The following is a 19,219-nucleotide window of genomic DNA, read 5'->3' as shown; positions in this document are numbered from 1 at the left end:
TGCACAACCGAAGTTGAGTATCAAGACAGAAACCAGTCAGGAGCAGCCTTTTCAGGAGGAAGGGTTGATGTAAATCCTAGCCGTTGGTCAGTTTAAGGTGTAGCTGTCCTTAGGTTTGGAAGACCCCGATTTTACCTTCTGTATCTCTTGATAGTTTTGTGAGGTTGGACAAATCATTAAACTACAGTTACGATGGTAGTTCATAGTAATTCATAATACAATTGTGATAGTAATTCCCTAATCTTTGCAAAATGGTCTACCCCATTTTTTTAGATAGTAATTCTCTAATCTTTGCAAGATTCCTGTGAAGCATAATGAAAGAATGTATGTGAAAACAGCTTTGAAACTTATATATATATTATTTATTTATTTGTTTGTTTGTTTTCTTTTTAGGGCCGCAGCCAGGGCATATGGCAGTTCCCAGGGTAGGGGTCAAATCAGAGCTGTAGCCACCAGCCTATGCCAGAGCCACAGCAACACAGGATCCGAGCCGTGTCTGCTACCTACACCACAGCTCACAGCAACGCCCGGATGGGACGGGAACTCCGATTTTTTTTTTTTTTTTAACGTTAATCTGGGGGTAGAATTGGATTCAGTGGATAAAAGCTAGGGGATGGATTTCTGGTGAGCATATCTGAGGGCAAAAAAAATCTGACTAAAAAAATGGGGTAGACCACCTTGAGATAGAAAGCATTCCAGGCTGGGTAGGTTATTTGTTGTCTCCAGCTTTTCGGAGTGAACCTGTTAAATAGAAGGTGATACGTTTCCTTAGGTATAGGCTTTTATTCTAAGATGTAGTCAGTAAAGCTTCCTGGTAAAGAGTACGTTTTCCGAATTGTAGAACTAACAGTATTCACATGATGCTTTTGTGAAAACCCATTTCCCTGTGGCCAGATATTACTCAGGGAGATTCACGATATGCTCTAATATATTGAAAGTTGTGCGAAGTCTCATGGTAACCTCTGCTTAAACCCGCTATTTGATAAGTCAGTTTGACCACCTATTACCTTGGGAGCCAGCAGTGATCTGTGAAACACACTTTGGGAAATGACATGTTTAGTTGGGTGGCTTGTGCTGGGAGCCCTTTCCTGGTGTCCCGCTTCAGCAACCGTTGAATAAGTTTCTGGTGAGGAACGGGGACTGGCAGGAGAGGTAGAGAAACAGCTCCTTATCCTGCTTTGTGGTGGGCTTCCTCAAGTTGTGTGGCTTGCCAGCTGCGACTGCTCCAAATAGCTCTGAGACAAAGGTCACTTTGTGTCATTTGGTGGAAGTCTCGAGAAGACCACAGAAAGGGTCGTGTTATATGGCAGTTTTAAATCTGCATTAGGAAATTACTCTTGCTACGTGTCGTTTGACCTTATCAAATAGACATTCTTAAAAATTTCTGTAGCATAAATGTAAAACCAGTGGGGTGATGTAATGATACAAAGGAGTTTCAAAAAATGTTTTAATGATGTTTTGATGTAATATTTTAAAATATTGTGATAATTAGTTTGGCTTCAGAATATATTTTGCTAATCTATCTTCTCTTTAGGCTAATTTTGAAGTAATTTGACTTTTATTTCAAAGCATGTACTGTCTTAATGGTAGAAGGTGATGGATGGCCTAGACATAAGGTACAGTTTGGGGTCAAAATCTAGGATTAATTGTGGAACTTATTTATAGAAAAATTTAAAAGTTTTGTAGTTCAGTTGGATATGCCTATTTGTGAATCTCGTTTCCTCTCCATTATTTAAGGTGGACATCATGTGTGCATTATTAATAACATCAGTCAGCAGTAGTTACCAGCTTATCTCCAGCTTGAGTTTCAGACTCTTCTGTACCTTGCGTGCAGCCTTGTAGCCAGTGTTAGAACTAGACAAGAACTGGGCAGATACCGAATTCTGCGAAGATAATTCTGCTAAGATTAGGACTTCTTCCTAATCTTAAAGTCTGAGACATGGTGGCTTTGCGCCTCTAATGTGGAAGGAGGAGAGAAGAATGAGTTGAGCAGGACAGAACAATTTGAAAGTAAACTTTTGGTTGCCCCTGGTTGGACCTTACAGGGCCGAAGCTGCTGAGTTTTAAAAAACTGAATCATCTTAACCTGATAAAGTATTGGGTGAGGAGCTTAAAGGAAAAAGAAATTGAGTGTTAAAAAGAGTTTTCTAAATGAGAAGGCAGCTGTTAAAATAAGTTAACACTGAAAAAAAATTTTTTTTTTGTCTTTTTTCTATTTCTTTGGGCCGCTCCCGCGGCATATGGAGGTTCCCAGGCTAGGGGTCGAATCGGAGCTGTAGTCGCCGGCCTACGCCAGAGCCACAGCAACACGGGATCCGAGCCGCGTCTGCAACCTCCACCACAGCTCACGGCAACGCCGGATCGTTAACCCACTGAGCAAGGGCAGGGACCGAACCCGCACCCTCATGGTTCCTAGTCGGATTCGCTAACCACTGCGCCACGACGGGAACTCCAGCACCGAAAATTTTAATGGTTCTGTATATAAGCACCTATTATCAATAGCAATTTGCCAATAATAACTCTTAACATTTCTGAGGCTTTAAAAATACATTAAATTTTATTTTAATGTTTTAAATACATTAGATTTTTTAAAAATGAGTTGCAAAAATTTTTTAAAAAGGAATATTAAGTGGAAATAAATATTATTGGCCTCTTTCAGACTTAGTTTTGTTTTACACTGAATTTTAAACAACCATAGTGTATATTTTTGTATACCAAGTCAGGATAGGAATTAGTTCAGCCATTTTACAAAACTTGCATGTAAGTTTAGTGAAGACTGCTCTCTAATATTCATGCCCCTGTATTCTGTAGTATTTTGACACTTCTGAATATAAAGCGTTTGCTATTAAAAATGAAAAATCCAGAAAATACCACGATGCTCAAAGAAAACATGTTACTTAATCCCATCCCGAAGGGCCTGCTTCTTTCTGTGTCCTGTTAAAGTTTTTTTCTTCATATTAACCAGCACTTATGTGCGGTTTAAAGTCAAGTTATGTAAGATTTACTATTGAACTATAGTGCTCTTCTGCCACCTTGCCCTTCCCCACAGCTGGTCCTTTTAGTATTTACATCAGTGTCTCTAAATTGTGTGCCCGTACGTCTGCTTGTTGCTGTTTTCCAGTGTGAGCCCTATTGCAGGCCCTCTATGGGAGATTTGCTCTCCTTCCTACCTGCCAAAAAAAAAATGCCTCCTGTACGGACTTTCCCGTTTCCCCAGGCAGGACCAGTGCTCCTTGTTTATGTGGATAGGCTGTTCATATCAAGCCTGGTGGAACTTCTCTTTTCTTACACGTTTGTACTTTTCCTGAATTGAATAATTTCGTTGTTTTCCTTTGATCCCTCCCACTCACCTCCAAACTCGTTATTAATTGTCTAAATCTTTCCTCAAGGTGTCTATGTGGATTCGTTTCATTTTGTTGAGAAAAGGGCCTGGCTTTTAGCCTGGGGCATTTCTTCTGTCTTTCCTGTGTTCAGTTTCCTGCTTCCAGGTCCCGCATCTTCTTGCTTGGTGTACTGTTGGGTTTTGGTGGAATATGTCTTCCACTTGCTTTCGGAGACGTACTTAAGAGATTTTTTTTAAGGTTTTTTTTTTTTTTTTCAGATTTTGAGTGTTGAAAAGAGACCAGCTTGTTACTTGTTTGACAGATTGATTGAAGGTAGAGTTCTGGATTGGAAATTATTATCCACCAGAATTTTGAATAATTATATTATTTAGCTTTTTTTGGGGGGGGGGGGCACATACATGGCTTATGGAAGTTCCCAGGCCAGGAACTGAATCCTAGCTGCAGCTGTGCCATACCAGATCTTAACCCACTGCCAGGCTGCGGATTGAACCTGTGCCTCAGCAGTGACCCAAGCCGCTGCAGAGACAATGCTGGGTCCTTAACATGCTGCACCACAGCAGGAACTCCTGTTTAGCTTGCTTTCTTCCTTTTTTTTGCTGTTTAGGGCTGCGCCTTCGGCAGATGGAGGTTCCCAGGTTAAGGGGTGAATTGGAGCTGTAGCTGCTGGCCACACACACACACAGCCACAGTAATGAGGATCCAAGCTGTGTCTGCCACCTACACCGCAACTCATGGCAGCGTCAGAATCCCAACCCACTGAGCAAGGCCGGGGACCAAAGCTTTGTCCTCATGGATGCTAGTTAGATTCATTAACCACTGAGCCACGACGGGAATTCCCTATTTAGCTTTCTATACTACAAGCATTCTGATTCCTGATCCACTGAATATATAACCTGTTTTGCTGGAAGCTTGCAGATCTTTGCCTCTCGTTTAGAAATGTCATAATACAGCCAGAGTGAGTGCGTTTGTTTCCTTGTTAGAGCGACCAGTAGTCTTAGTTTCCCTTGGATCTGGGGCATTCCCGAGACCCAGGACTTTGAGCCTTAAAACTGTAATATGCCATGCAAACCAGGTCAGCCCCCATCTTTGCGTCTGTTATTTTGGGTAATTGTCCTTTTGGAAGGTTCTGGTCTTTTTGTTCTTGCTTGTAGATTTGTAGATTTCTTGTAGTTGTAGATTTCTGCAACTTCTAACCTTTGTATTGATTTTTTTTTTCTCATGCTTGCTATCTTGTTTTTATTTTCAGAGGTTGTTCTCATTTCCTTTTCTTTAAGGTTTCCTAGTCCCTCCCACTCTCCTTCCCTCCCTCCCATCCTCCTTCCCTCCCCCTTCTTTCTTTATCTTTCTTCCTTTAATTGAAATTTAGTTGATTTACAATTTTGTGTTTCAGATGTACAGCATAGTGATTTAGTTTTTTTGCAGATTAGATCGCATTAGAGGTTATAAGATATTGGATATAATTCCCTGTGCTATACAGTAAATCCTTGTTGCTTATCTGTTTTATATGTAGTAATTTATATCTGTTAATCTCATACCCCTAGTTTGTCCCCTTCCAATTGGTGACCAGTTTGTTTTCTGTGTCTGTGAGTCTGTTTCCATTTTTGTATATATATTCATTTGTGTTATTTTTTATATTCCACATATAAGTGATATCGTATTGTCTGTCTTTCTCTCCCTCTCTCTCCCTTTCTTCCTTCCTTCCTTTCTCTTTCTCTCTTTCTCTCCCCCTCCCCCTCCCTCCCTGCAGACATTAAGAGTGAGTTTTCTTTTCCTGAAGTGTCCTCTTATGAAGGTTTTTTTGGGGAGCAGGGGGTTGGTTTGGTTTTGACTTTCATACTTGAAACTTTCCTCAGATTCAGCTAATTCCTGGTTGTCTGCTCATACTCAAGAGTAGGGGATCCAAAAATCTAACTTGTAAGCTCTGACCACATAGACGAGATGTGATGGAGATTTGCTATCTAATGAACTAGTTGGGCTGTTCATTATGAAACTCTCTCTGTCGTTATTTTCAGATCTTTTTTTTTCATTGGCTGGTAAAATTCTGGAGGAAAGATTCTTTCAGACTCTGGCTTTGGAGATGAAAGTCTAACTGCCAGAGTTCTGGGGACTCAGTGGAAGAGAGGCCTAGGATAGAAGCCATATATCATCCAGTTGTCTGTATAAACTTGATCACCTCCCTCTTCTCATTTTTGCTGTGGTGCATTTATTTGCAACTGTTACTCTAATGGAGATTTTCTTTATTTTGGAGTTCCTGTTGTAGCTCAGCAGAAACGAATCTGACTAGCATCCATGAGAATTTCTTTATTTTCTACTTTGTAAGGAATAAAGGTCTGGTGTTTGGCTGCCTCAGGAGAAGGACATTTACCCAGCTCTGCAAGTAGGGGCAGGGCTCTGGGCATCTGACTGCTTCATGAACAGCCTGTGACCCAATCCTCATTTTAACTCAGAGGTTCTCCTAGGGGTACCTGGTACCTTCAATTCCCGAACCTTTGTGGGATTCTGAGTGTCAGTCCAATTGGTAGTTTTTCTCAGTTTTCTACTTTTAAGTCTTCTGGGCTTTCCAGTGCATTTAGTGCTGGAATTTCTGCTTTTTCATCTTCTAAAATTGTGTTATGATGATAGTATGTATCTTCCATTCTCCCCATCCTTTTGAATTTATACCTCAGATTCTTTTACTGATATTTTAGTGGAGTTTCACTAGAGAACAGAAGTGAATGCATGTGTGTTCCATCTTTTGCCTTTAGTTAGAAAGCAGACACTTTATCTATATCGATATGCTCATTGTATTTTTCAAAAGTAGAGGCTAACTCTCCATGGCAGTAGGCATTGCTTTTTCAATGCCTATTAATAAGCCAGGCTCCACACTAGACATTTGACATACGTTAAGTTCATTCTCATGATGACAGTGAGGTACTGTCCATGTTTATTTATTTTTAATGGCCTTACCTGTGGAATATGGAGGTTCCCAGGCCAGGGATTGAGTCCGAGCTGCAGCTGTGGCAGTGCCAGATCCTTTAACCCACTATGCCTTCCAGAGATCGAACCTGTGCCTCTGCAGTGACCCAAGCTGCTGCAGTTGGATTCTCTTTTCTTTTTTTTTTTTCTTTTTTGTCTTTTTGCCTTTTCTAGGGCTGCTTCCTCGGCATATGGAGGTTCCCAGGCTAGGGGTCAAATCAGAGCTACAGCTGCCGGCCCACACCACAGCCACAGCAATGCCAGGTCTGAGCCACACCTGGCCACAGTTCACGGCAACACTGATCCTTAACCCACTGAGCAAGGCCAGGGATCGAACTCACAACTTCATGGTTCCTAGTCAGATTTGTTTCCTCTGCGCCACGATGGCAGCTCTGCATTTCTAAATTTTTAATTCATTGCCAAATCAATGCACAAAATTGCTGTGTATTGACTAGGAAATAAAAATTTGGCTTAGAAAGTTCCATTTGGAATTTAGTTCATTGTCATCTGCACAACTTATCTTTTATTGTTTCTATGTGATTTAAAAATAAACATCGACGATCCCTTTTTGACAGGCTACTTTTCCTTTTGGGAATATATTTTACCAGAGTAACCACTGATAAAAATGTATGAACTTGAAAGTGGACACTTAACAATATCAGGATGTACCAGGTTCTCATGAGTCTGCGCTGGCTGAAGGAATTGAGTTAGTCAATTCCTACTGACAATATACCCATCATTAATTAATTTTCTTTATTGAGTCAGTCAATTCCTACTGACAATATACCCATCATTAATTAATTTTCTTTATTGAGTCCAATTTTTCTGTAGCAAATAGCCCTATTACATGATTCTAACTTGAACTTCTTATTTATGATAGTAGTCCTGCTGTTTGGTGCTTTTTTCTTTTATGAAGGAAAAAGGAGTGGTTCTAAAAACTCCTTGAAACAGATTTAATATGTAAATGGATCCTTAATGTAGTTACTTGAAGACTTTTTTTTTTTTTTTTCTTTTTAGGGCTACACTTGTGGCATATGGAAGTTCCTAGGCCAGAGGTCTAATTGGGTCTGTAGCTCTAGCTGACACCACAGCAATACCAGATCTGTAATCCACTGAGTGAGGCCAGGGATTGAACCACATCCTCTCGGAAAAACTTTTTTTTTTGTCTTTTTTGCCATTTTTTGGGCCACTCCCGCGGCATATGGAAGTTCCCAGGCTAGGGGTCAAACCGGAGCTATAGCCGCCGGCCTACGCCAGAGCCACAACAACACGGGATCCGAGCCGTGTCTGCAACCTACACTGCAGCTCATGGCAACACCGGATCCTTAACCCACTGAGCAAGGCCAGGGATCGAACCCACAACCTCGTGGTTCCTGGTTGGATTTGGTTAACCACTGAGCCATGACGAGAACTCTGTCAGAGAAACTTTTTTTTTAACAAAGTAATTTTGTTTTTATTTTGGAGAGGTTTTTTGGGGGCAAGGAGCATGCTTTTTTTTTTTTTTAAACCCTAAACTTTAGGCAAGTCCTTAATATTCTTTTTATTCTCTAAGTCCAGGCCAGTAAACGTTTTCTGAAAAGAGCCAGATAGAAAATATTTTAGGCTCTGCTAACCACATATAGTCTTTGTCACATATTCTTCTTTTATGGTAACTCTCTAAAAATGTAAATACCGCAGTTCCTGTTGTGGCTCTGCAGGTTATGAATCCAAATGTAGTGTCTGTGAGGATTCAGGTTTGATCCCTGGCCTCACTCAGTGGGTTAAGGATCTGGTGCTGCTGCAAGCTGCAGTGTAGGCTGTGCAGATGCAGCTCGGATCCAGTGTTGCCCATGCGTATGGTAAAGGCTGCAGCTCTGATTCAGCCCCTAGCCCGGGAACTTCCATGTGCCACAGCTGTAAAAAGAAAAAAAAAATGTAAGAACTATTCTTAGCTAGTAGACTATGCAAAAACAAGCTATTGGCAGGATTTGGTCATAGGCTGCGGTTTGTTTACAGCTACTCTAGACTAAAAATTTTAATACAGTAATGACTCAGAATAAAAAAGATTTACTGTTCTGTGATGGATATTCAATTAAGATTAAATGGAAATCAGTTCACATGACTGGTAAATCCCAAGAGATTGGCTAGCTTCAGGCTTGGCTGGATCCAGGAGCTCAAATGAAGATGGCTGTCAGACCCAAGCCTGTGACTTATGACACCCTCATACCTCTTCCCCCAAACACTGTTTAGTCATTTATATATCAACCTGTAAAAAAAGTCTCTGATTTCCTTGGGTCATATGCCTGTCCTTAAGTTGTCAAATCAAAGTGTTCATATATTTGAGTTGAGTCAGTATTCCCTGAATAAAGGTGTTAGGTCAGTCTCCCCTCCTCTGCTTGATTTTCAAACAACTTTACGGAGTACATTGACATCGTCTTTATTCCTATTCCTTATACATCAGAAGGAATCTTCAGGAAATTGGAAAGCTTACTTAATTATTGCATTGCTGGAATACTTTATCATTGGGGGGAATGCTGTGTTTTCATTGTAGGAGTGTTGTAGTAGGATTGGTTTGTGTATATACCATGTCAAAGATTAGCATGCCCATAACAGATCATGTTAGAATTAAAAATAGAGTGAAAGCGTGACAGCGAATATGTATTACCCAGTATCTATTTTTGCTTTTTGAGGTTGAAAACCATACCTTTTCCAGGATTGGAATTGTTCCACCTTTGGTGACTTGTAGTGAAGTAGGCAGGTCATGTATTTAGTGCCCATTTCTCCTTGAAAATGACAGTGGAATCTTTTTATAATACTGTAACCATTTTATACTACTTACAATGAGAAATACTTTTAATATTTCAAGTAGAAAAGAAGAATTAATGACTTTATCATGTCATTGGCATAGAATGAGTGCAGCAGAAGTTATCTTGAAGTTTGTATAGAACTGGCCGTTATTTCTCCCTTAACTATCTAGAGGAACCTACCAGTGAAACCATCTGTGCATGGCCTAGAGCTTTGTTTTTGTTTTTATGGGAAATTTTTAACTACGAAATAAAAATAAATTTTTTTTCATAGCAAAAAAAAAAAAAGATGATGAATCAGTCATAAGCAGAAGGTACCATGAACATCTTAACTATTTTTACATTAGTAAGGATCCAAAAGTAAAATGTCTAAGGCTCTTAATTTGTTGATTTTTTAAAAATGTTGTTATATTTAAAAAGATCCAACTTTACAATTGGATATATAAGAGGTTTAATTATTTCACATTTCAGATATCACACTTTGCAAAAGGACTCTTTTTTTTTTTTTTTTTTGGTCTTTTTGCCTTTTCTAGGGCCGCTCCCTCGGCATATGGAGGTTCTCAGGCTAGGGGTCTAATCAGAGCTGTAGCCACTGACCTATGCTAGAGCCACAGCAACATGGGATCCAAGCCGCGTCTGTGACTTACACCACAGCTCACGGCAACGCCAGATCCTTAACCCAGTGAGCAAGGGCAGGGATCGAACCCTCAACCTCATGGTTCCTAGTCAGATTCATCAACCACTGAGCCACAATGGGAACTCCCAAAAGGACTCTTTAACAAAAAAAAAAAAAAAAAGGTGAAGTCCTAGACTTGTAAAACAACTTTTGGTTAGGAATGCTTTTCCAAAAAGAAGTTAAGATGTATTTATATTGAGAAGACAGATCAGTTAGGAGTTCTAAGAGAATACTGACTGCTAGTTTCACTTTTATCCAGTGGAATAAAGATTATAGGAATATGGTTGTAGGAAGAAATGCATGTATTCTTATACCAGTATACATTTGATCCTGGAACAGTGAGGGGGTTAGTCCATATGTACCCTAAAGCTGGCTGTCCTTATCCAGTGTTCCTCTGCACCCTTGGGCCTCAACCAACCACAGACTGCGTAGTATTGTAGTTTTTATTATTTATTGAAAAATATCCAAATATAAGTGGATCCTCCATTGTTCGAGGGTCAACTATAATGAGGTGAAGAGCTTTGACGCAAGATTTATACCTGACTTCATTATGCAGAGTCTTTATGGATAAGAATATATTAATCTGATAAGTGGTCTTCTTGGTGTTTCTCAAAGTGACATCATAAACATAAAATGATACAGTTTTGCTGCGTTACTGAGCCTGGGGGAAGAGATGGATGTGTTTCCCTTGCACGTGTTTTCACTGGTTGTCTGTAGTTGTAGGTGTACATTTAGCAAGTTTCCTTTTTTGTTGAAATGCTCATTTGACCAGTCGAATGATAGGAAACATTTCAGGTCTATAGAAGTACTCTGTCATATGGAGAGTTTTAAACTTTTATAAGTGAACCAGTAGAGCAAAATTTAACTCCTTGCCAGAGGTGTACTGAAGAGGTAGAGCGCTGTTCTACTTCAGAATAGCTTGCACTTGTGCTGTTGGTGGGGTTATGCACTTTTAAGCAGGTCAGTTAATATTTTTGTGTCTGAAAAATAAGAATTATGACAACTTTATATTTGAAAGTGCCTTTGAAAATCTCCATAGCCAGTCTAAAAATTGTGAAGATATTAAATCTTCAGTTTGTTGAATGGTCAGAAGAAGGTTAAGCTGTCCCCATTTTCTAGGAAGTGCTTTGTGTAGCAAACGTGTTATATCTGTAATTTTCCTTTTTCCTAGAATCTAGGACTTTTCTGTCTTCTAAACATGTTTGAGACTTTTGGAAGAATTTATGTAGTTCTTCTGTAAGGAAGTTCGAAGGAACTTAACATTTTAAAGTTATTTATATAGTTCTTCCAAGGTTTGGTCTGATTTGTTTAGAAATGCGAAGTTAGTAATTACCAATCTTCACCACATGTGAATTATCCTCCTATTTCAGTTTTGGGAGCAGAGATAAATGTATGTGTGTGTGCGTGTGTGTCTGTATATATATGTGTGTAAATGTGTGTGTATGTGTAAAGATATATGTAGTTTTCTCTCCCATCCTGGAATCAGATGACGTTGCAAATAGTGATACCTGTTCTCCACTAGAAACCATCACGTATATTAGATAAATAGAGGTATATATGTTAGTAAAGCCAGGGACAGCAAAATGTTTGGGATCTCTCTCTATCAGACTAGTTGGAGTTATGTTAATTAGCCTAACAGCCATTTTACGTTATGGTATTACGACATCAGTTATAAATATTTTCTTTTCTGTTTCCTCTTGTTTTCACTTTTCTCTGCCCTGCTTCTCTGTAACCTAGGACAGTAGTTTTAAAGTGTAACACCATTAATGGATCGAAAGATTGGGGCACATGCACATAAAGGAACACCACTTGGCAATAAAAAAGGATGGGTCAGTTTGTGGAATCACATGAGTTCATCTCCACAACAGTATATGATTCCATTTGTTGAAATTCCAAAGTGGGCACTAGCGACGAGAAGAGCAGTGATTGCCAGGGGCCTGAGGTGTGGGGGAGGGGGTTAACTTCAAGAGCGAAGAGGGAACTTTTTGGAGTGATGGAAATATGCTATGTCTTTTTTTTTGTCTTTTTTGCTATTTCTTGGGCCACTCCTGCGGTATATGGAGGTTCCCAGGCTAGGGGTCCAGTCGGAGCTGTGGCCACCAGCCTACGCCAGAGCCACAGCAACGCGGGATCCGAGCCGCGTCTGCAACCTACACCACAGCTCACGGCAACGCCGGATCGTTAACCCACTGAGCAAGGGCAGGGACCGAACCCGCAACCTCATGGTTCCTAGTCGGATTCGTTAACCACTGCGCCATGACAGGAACTCCTATCTGCATGTCTTGATTGTGGTGTTTGTTATATGGGTGAATACATTTGTCATACTCATTGAACCCCCTACACTTCAAATGAGTACATTTTATCATATGGAAATTACATGTAAATGAAGTTATTTAAAAGAGAGTCAAACACCAAAATCCAAAAGAGGGCATGAGTAGTGAAAGTGTCGAAACGTATACCGTCACCACAAATGAGCAATTAAGCAGTAGCCCACAATATGTTAAGTTGAATGTTTTGAATGTCACTGAACAGATGTGAAAACTTGTGCCAGTGTCTATTACTGCAACATGGTATGTGTAAAGACACTTTAGTATTTTATGAATTATGTTATATTAGTGACAATACAAGAGTTTTAAAAAGTACTTTATCTTTTTTTTTTTTTTTGGAGTCTTTTTGGGACTGCACCCATGGTGGCATATGGAGGTTCCCAGTCTAGGGGTCGAATCAGAGCTGCAGCCTGCCGGCCAACACCACAGCCACAGCCAGATCTGAGCAGCATCTGCGACCTACACCACAGCTCATGGCAACACCGGATCCTTAACCCATTGGGCAAGGCCAGGGATCGAACCCACATCTGCATGGAGACTAGACGGGTTCGTTAACCACCGAGCCATGACGGGAACTCCTAAAAAGTACTTTATAAGTGAAAGTACCATTTGTTTTTTGCATTTTTTTTTTAATTTAAATGGTCACACTTGGGGCATATGGAAGTTTGAGCCAGGGATTGAATTTGAACCACAGTTGTGACCTACCCCATCGCTTTGGCAATGCCAGATCCTTTTAGCCCACTGCACTGGGCTGGGGATTGAACCCACACTTCTGCAGTGACCCATGCTGCTGCACTTGGGTTCTTAACACGCTGTTCCATAGCAGGAGCTCCTTTTACAGTTTTAGTGTCATGTGCACTGAATTTTTTTTTTTCCTTCTTCCATGTACTTTGTTTTTCTTTCTTTTCTTTTTGGCCCCACCTGCGGCGTATGGAAGTTCCTGGCCTGGGGTCAAATTTGGAGTTGCCACTACAGGCCTATACCACAGCCACAGCCATACCAGATCTGCGCCGAATCTGCCACCTACATCGCAGCTGGCAACACTGCTGAATCCTTAACCCCTGAGCAAGGCCAGGGATTGAACCTGCATCCTCATGAGGACCATGTCTTAACCCACTGAGCCAGAAGGGGAACACCTACATTGTATATTTTTTAGTCGATTCCAACTTAGTCATATAATTCAAATGGAAAGATCAGTGTAACTTAGTATTTTCTGAAATATTTAAAAAATTAACTTTTTAAAAATTAAAAAATAATGGTACTATTAGCTGAATATATTAAGTTAGCTCCATGATCTGTTTACATGCCATGTCTATCTTGCAGGTGACTGGGAGGTGTATCTACACGCAGAGATGAAACAGTATATAGGATGTCAGAGCTTTGTGGTCACATCAAATAATTGTGATGATAGGCTGTGTAGAAAATCACCCTTAACATAGAAATGTAAGAAACCCTTAGGCCAGTTTTCTTTCCTCACTTTGTTTCACTCTTTGATCTTTTTATGTCAGTCTGAAGAGTAGATAATCTCTCACAAAAGTTATTTTTTTGTGGGGAAAAAGGCCCCAAAGCTCTGGTTTAGATTTCTAAATGATATTACCTGTCTGAACACAGATTTTTGTCCTTACAGTTTCTGTTTTGTGTGTAAAGTTTTCAGTAGCTTGCTTTTCACTTAGCAGCTTTCATTATGTTTGGTTTAAGTGCAATCCCAAGTTGAATGAACTCAAATTTATTTTTTTTATTGAAGTAAAGTTGATGTACACGGTTGTGTTAAATTTTTGTTGTTTTTGAAATTTTATTGAAGTTGATTTACCCTGTTGTGTTAATTTCTGCTGTACAGCAGAGTAACTCAGTTATATATATTTTTCATATTATTTCCCATTGTGCTTTATCACAGGATATTGAATACAGTATAGACCCTGTGCTATGCAGTATTACCGTGTTTTCCATCCTCTGCATAATAGTTTGCCCCTGCTCGTCCCAGACTCCTACCCAGACTCCTCCCTCCCCCCTCATCCACTTTGACACCCACAAAACTGAATGAACTGAACTTTCGAATGAGGAGTTCAGAAGGTCTAGAAGATGTCCAGAATCCCTTTTATCTCCTCTTTTCCGGACCCTTTAGTGGTGTTTTTAACAAAATCAACAGTAAGGAATTTCTTATCTTTGCCAATTTTAAAGCCATAAAATGGAAAAAACATTTGAGAGGAATCAAGTGATCTGGAGAATTGCTGTTGTACAGTTGGTCTCTGGGAAAGTCAGCATCTGTTTAATGTGATGGCCAAGTTCTGATGAGAGGATGTATGCTCTGTTGACCTTGGTGACATTCACTGTTGGAACAGGTCTTTGTTTAGGTAGAGACACCAGCAGTATGTTGTCAAGTTGTGCGGTGTATAGGGTGACAAGGATGTTTGAGAAGACGATGTTCTGAGGGCTTCCCCGTTGTTCATAAAATAGCAATAAACTTGACTTAGTTGCTCTACCTTTTTAGAATCTGCTACTCCTGTGAAGGTGTAAGTTAGCTTCCACAGTAACATGGAATGTGTGCATGATTGACTTTCCCTACTCATACAGCATTCTGTAAAGTGGACATTCTGATAACCTTGGGTTCAAACGTTATGTTTCTCAGATGGGGTGGTGAAAGCAACACTTCCTTCTCTCATGGCCTTATTGATCAGCCCCATATAAACTAAGCGAACTGGGACAGTGCAGAGACAGTGTTAAATGGAATACAGTAAAGTCCTGACATGTGTAATATATCCCCCCCCCCCCAAAAGGAACCCTCTTGGCCTTTAGTTAATGGAGAAAAGTAGAGGAGGAGTGGAGATGTGATAGGCAGTTTAAAGGGAGTGCTTTGAGAGAAGACGGGCTGTCATTCATGTTGTAGGATAGCTTGAGTCAAGGTTGGGCCACAGTGAGATTTCTCCAGAATAGGCATGCCAGGGACCACGGGAAATTTGCTCATGTGAGCAGGCTCAGTGAAAGCAAACCGGGGCAGGAAACCCAGACCTTGCTAGAGGGGCCACGGGAGGAGTCTGTGGACTTGGGACCAGGATGATGGATGACCTGAAGAATTTTGTCGTTTTTAATTTAAGATAACTGCCCTTTGAAAAATTTTACTTTTGGGAGTTCCCGTCGTGGCGCAGTGGTTAACAAATCCGACTAGGAACCATGAGGTTGCGGGTTCGATCCCTGGCCTTGCTCAGTGAGTTAAGGATCCAGCGTTGCTGTGAGCTGTGGTGTAGGTCACAGATGCAGCTCAGATCCTACGTTGCTGTGGCTCTGGTGTAGGTCGGTGGCTACGGCTCTGATTCCACTCCTAGCCTGGGAACCTCCATGTGCCGCGTGTGCGACCCTAGAAAAGGCAAAAAGACAAATAAAAATAAAATAAATAAAATTAAAATTAAAATTTACTTTTGCATTTCACACGTATAGGTTTAAGAAAATCTACCAAGAAGCGCAGTGAATCTCCACCTGCTGAGCTCCCCAGTTTGAGGCGGAGCACACGCCAAAAGACCACGGGCTCCTGTGCTAGTGCCAGGTAATAATGGGGGCTTTGCCAATTTATGTTTAGTTCATTATCTGTGTTCACGTTCATCAAAACCCTTAATTTGAAGAGTTTTTAAAATTGTTCACTTGAATATTGAGTAAAGAAATGTGTTCTAGTATTACTATTTTTGTGACTTCTTCCCCAGTATTTATTTACCTTATTTTTGGTACATTTTAATCATGCCTTTTTTTGGACAACACTTCTTCTCTTCTCTCTTTTCCTCTGTTGCTACATTATCTGTGCAGAGTTTTTGCCAACAGTTGGACAGTTGGTCGTTTTTAGAGTTCTGGTCTGCCAAAGAAATCTCTAATGAGCATCCTTATGCAGATTTGGGTTATTTTTAAAGGTAGCTAAATTTCCCAGTAGTGTGATTAATAGATCAAAAGGGATGCCTGTTGTAATGGCTGTAATATTGCCTAATTAGTTTCTAAAAATGTTGGCACCAGTTACTGAGTTTAATAGGTGAAAGGGAGAGATGTACTTAATTTTCATTTTGTGCTACAACACTCATCCTCAAGGAAAAATGTAGGTTTTGTTTGTGTTTCTTCACGCCTCTAACCCATTTCTCCTGGTTGCTATTTTGGAGCCCATTTTCAGAAACTCATCTACATATATAATATATATATATATATATATATATATTATATATGTATTATATATATATATAATGCAGTGTATTATTTTGCACACTTCTATTAACTGATTCAGAATCTTAGGTTAAAATTGAAAATCTTTTTATTGGAATTTCATCTCAGGTTTTCAGGCTTGGTCAGTTGGTCTTGTGCTGCTAATTACATAGAGCCATGTGGGACTTCTCCCTCCTTTACAGTTTGCTCCTTCTATATGTAGTTTGTTCTCTCTACTAAATGTGCTGGCAGCTAGGGATGGGGTGAATAATTTTAGTTGGCCTTTTCCCGCTCTAACGTGGTCAGTAGAAAGATTTTGGTTCTTCTTGAAGGTAATCAGATGTGGGTACAAGAGCCACGTGAGGAGACGTGATGCCTCTAATCATAAGAAAAGGACTCTTGCCCCTTTAATCTCTACCTTTCCACTTGTTTTCTAGTTCTGTCAGGGTGGCTCAGTGGGTTAAGGACGAGGTGTTGTTATTGCCGTGGTTTGGGCCACTGCTGTGGCGTGGGTTTGATCCTGCCCCCCCCCCCCAAATACCTGGCATTAGTACATTTGTCTTTGAAGTTTGTTGGCAATATTTTTATGAGGACTTTTGAGAAAATTTCTTAGTTCTTCAGGGCTTTTGTCCTATTTGGGACCAAATTTTGAATCCAGTTTACCTAAGGTTTATAATCTGAGGTATACACTGAATTCACTGGGGTTGAGACTTCATCTTAGGCTGTATGAGCAGTCCCGTGAGCCAGCGTCCTCTCTCTGCAGCCTTCTTCCTTGCCCTCAGCACCAGTCTTACTGCATGTGGAGTTAGTTCCAGGCTGTACACGAGCTGTCTATGTCTGGCACCTGCCTGCAGCTCTTTTCATCTCAAGCTTTTCTGAATCCATTGAGGTTCCTCCCAAATGCAGTGCTAGCCTAGCCTGTCACACCTGCATCTTTGTCTCTCTTTAGACGCTAACTCACCTAGAGGGCAGCACATGCTTAGCCTTGTGCTGAGTCACATGGTTGCTGCAAGTTAAATGTTAAATGACTTAGTTTGAATCCCACTAGTTTGGTAGTTTGGATTTGGAATGAGTTTTTTTTTTTTTTTCCTGTGAAGGAAAGATTGGCTAAGTAAACCCCTGTTTAGGGAGGATTTTTTTACTAATTGGAGTAATAAACTCTTCTAGAACTTGCTGTTAACTCATAGTCTTCATTTACATGTCACTTATGTCTGCTGCTGCTTCTTCTGTAATTGGCACTATCTGATTTTTACTGTAGTTTGACTTTAAAACATTTCTTCAGTAGTGGGTGTCCGTACTTCCTAAGGTAATTTGAGGAGCTGCTGTTTAAACAATATCAAGTTGTAATAATTTGGGGAAGTCTTGTCTCTACCTGATTTACTTCCTGATTTTACTATTAAAATAGAAAAAAATTCATTGATAAAATATAACTTGCTTCATGAGAAATGGCTAATAGTTCTTTTTCCCACATCTTACTCTTTGCCTCAATCTGAAGTGTCTTTCTAGCTGTCTGTATTTATTTATAAATATTGAATATTTAATGCTTTATTTTAAAAGAGGAGCTGTTGTCTATTAGGTTAGTAGGTTAGTAAGTCTTTGATGATTTAGGAAATCAGGAATTTAGGCGACGGGGATTTTTCCCCATTTTCTTCCCTTCCCGTGCCTTCCCCCCATTTTCAAGTATCAATCGGAAAGTCCATCTGCTCAGCCACTGTTCACGCAGGAATTGGAGAGCTTTTAAAAATGAATTGTCTCTGCATAGGGAGGCACATTACTATTTAGTGTCTAAAAGTCACTTCTTTGTAAAAAAAAATTTTTTTTTATTGAAGTATAGTTGATTTGCAATGTTGTGTCAATTTCTGCTTTACAGCAAAGTTAAAAATCACTGCTATAGAAGGATGACAACAGCTCATAGCCACACAAAAGCTTGAATTGTGAATGTGATATAGCTTGGAAGAATTTTAAGTGTACAAAGTCTTGGTTGTTACCCATAGTGATTTTCTGCAGCAATTTTCATGTAAAAAGAAGAAACTAGCTTTGTGCTCCATGCATTGGAGCTTTGTGCTGGGTGGACATTGCTCCTGGTCACTGGCAGTGCTGCCCGCCTGTGATGGCATTTTCTGTTGTAGTCGGCGAGGCTCTGGCCTGGGCAAAAGAGGAGCAGCTGAAGCTCGTCGACAGGAGAAGATGGCAGACCCTGAAGGCAACCAGGAGACGGTGAATTCTTCAGCTGCACGGACAGACGAGACGCCCCAAGGAGCGGCAGGTAGACTGGCACTTCTTAGGCCTAAGACACGTTTATGTATCTCACGATTTATTTGGAGATCAGTTTCTCTGTAGGTATACCAGATAATGAAACAGATCCTAAGGTGTCACCATAAGATTTTTGTCTCTTTCATTTGGCTTTCTAGATCTGTTTTTTTGACTAGTTATGTTCGTTTGTTGCTATCATTTAAGTTTTTTCCAAATCCAAATTTGTGCTAATCACATTCAAGGGGATTTTCAGAAGTATCAAGTGTCTTTCTGTTTAAGTTCTTACACCTTGAGGAGATACAAAAGTTGCCTACTGATTGCTTGAAAAAATTTAAATCCATAATAAAAATGTAAGGATGTGACTTTAATTGCTTCATATATGTGTAACTTTTAATTTAAAATGTAACCTCTAAAAAAAATAATATTCAGTTTGATTCTAAGCAATTTTAAGAATACTGTTTATTCTTGGCATCTTAGCACAGTGAATATTAACCCCCCAACCCCTACCCAGCCCCCACCCCTCAAGTACGTATCCACTGCAACACTGAAGGCTAATACTTCAGTGGTTGATTGTGGCCAGCAGGATGTAGCTTGTCATAAACATTTCTCACTAATATTAAGAATAGATGCAAAAAAGTATATAATTCATCATTAGGAACATATGGGCATGAGCCCCTTAAGTAAGGATAATACTCCTAGGTTTAGGCG

The 19,219-nt window shown here is 40.1% G+C and overlaps 1 protein-coding gene across 14 annotated transcripts in view; it reads left to right on the top strand.

The window, feature by feature from the left end:
• The window catches only part of TRIP12 (thyroid hormone receptor interactor 12), a 153,617-nt gene that overhangs the window by 67,580 nt on the left and 66,818 nt on the right, over nucleotides 1-19,219 (top strand). For all 14 annotated transcript variants that reach the window (XM_047773702.1, XM_047773703.1, XM_047773700.1 and 11 more), the window contains 2 exons: nucleotides 15,518-15,623; nucleotides 18,388-18,524. In XM_047773702.1, coding sequence (XP_047629658.1) covers nucleotides 15,518-15,623; nucleotides 18,388-18,524 — 243 coding nt within the window. The remainder of the gene's footprint in view (nucleotides 1-15,517; nucleotides 15,624-18,387; nucleotides 18,525-19,219) is intronic.

This window comes from Phacochoerus africanus, chromosome 3, assembly GCF_016906955.1.
Source record: "Phacochoerus africanus isolate WHEZ1 chromosome 3, ROS_Pafr_v1, whole genome shotgun sequence".
Classification (NCBI taxonomy): Eukaryota; Metazoa; Chordata; class Mammalia; order Artiodactyla; family Suidae; genus Phacochoerus; species Phacochoerus africanus.
Note: the sequence above shows the minus strand (reverse complement) of the source record. Positions and strands in the feature narration are given on the sequence as shown.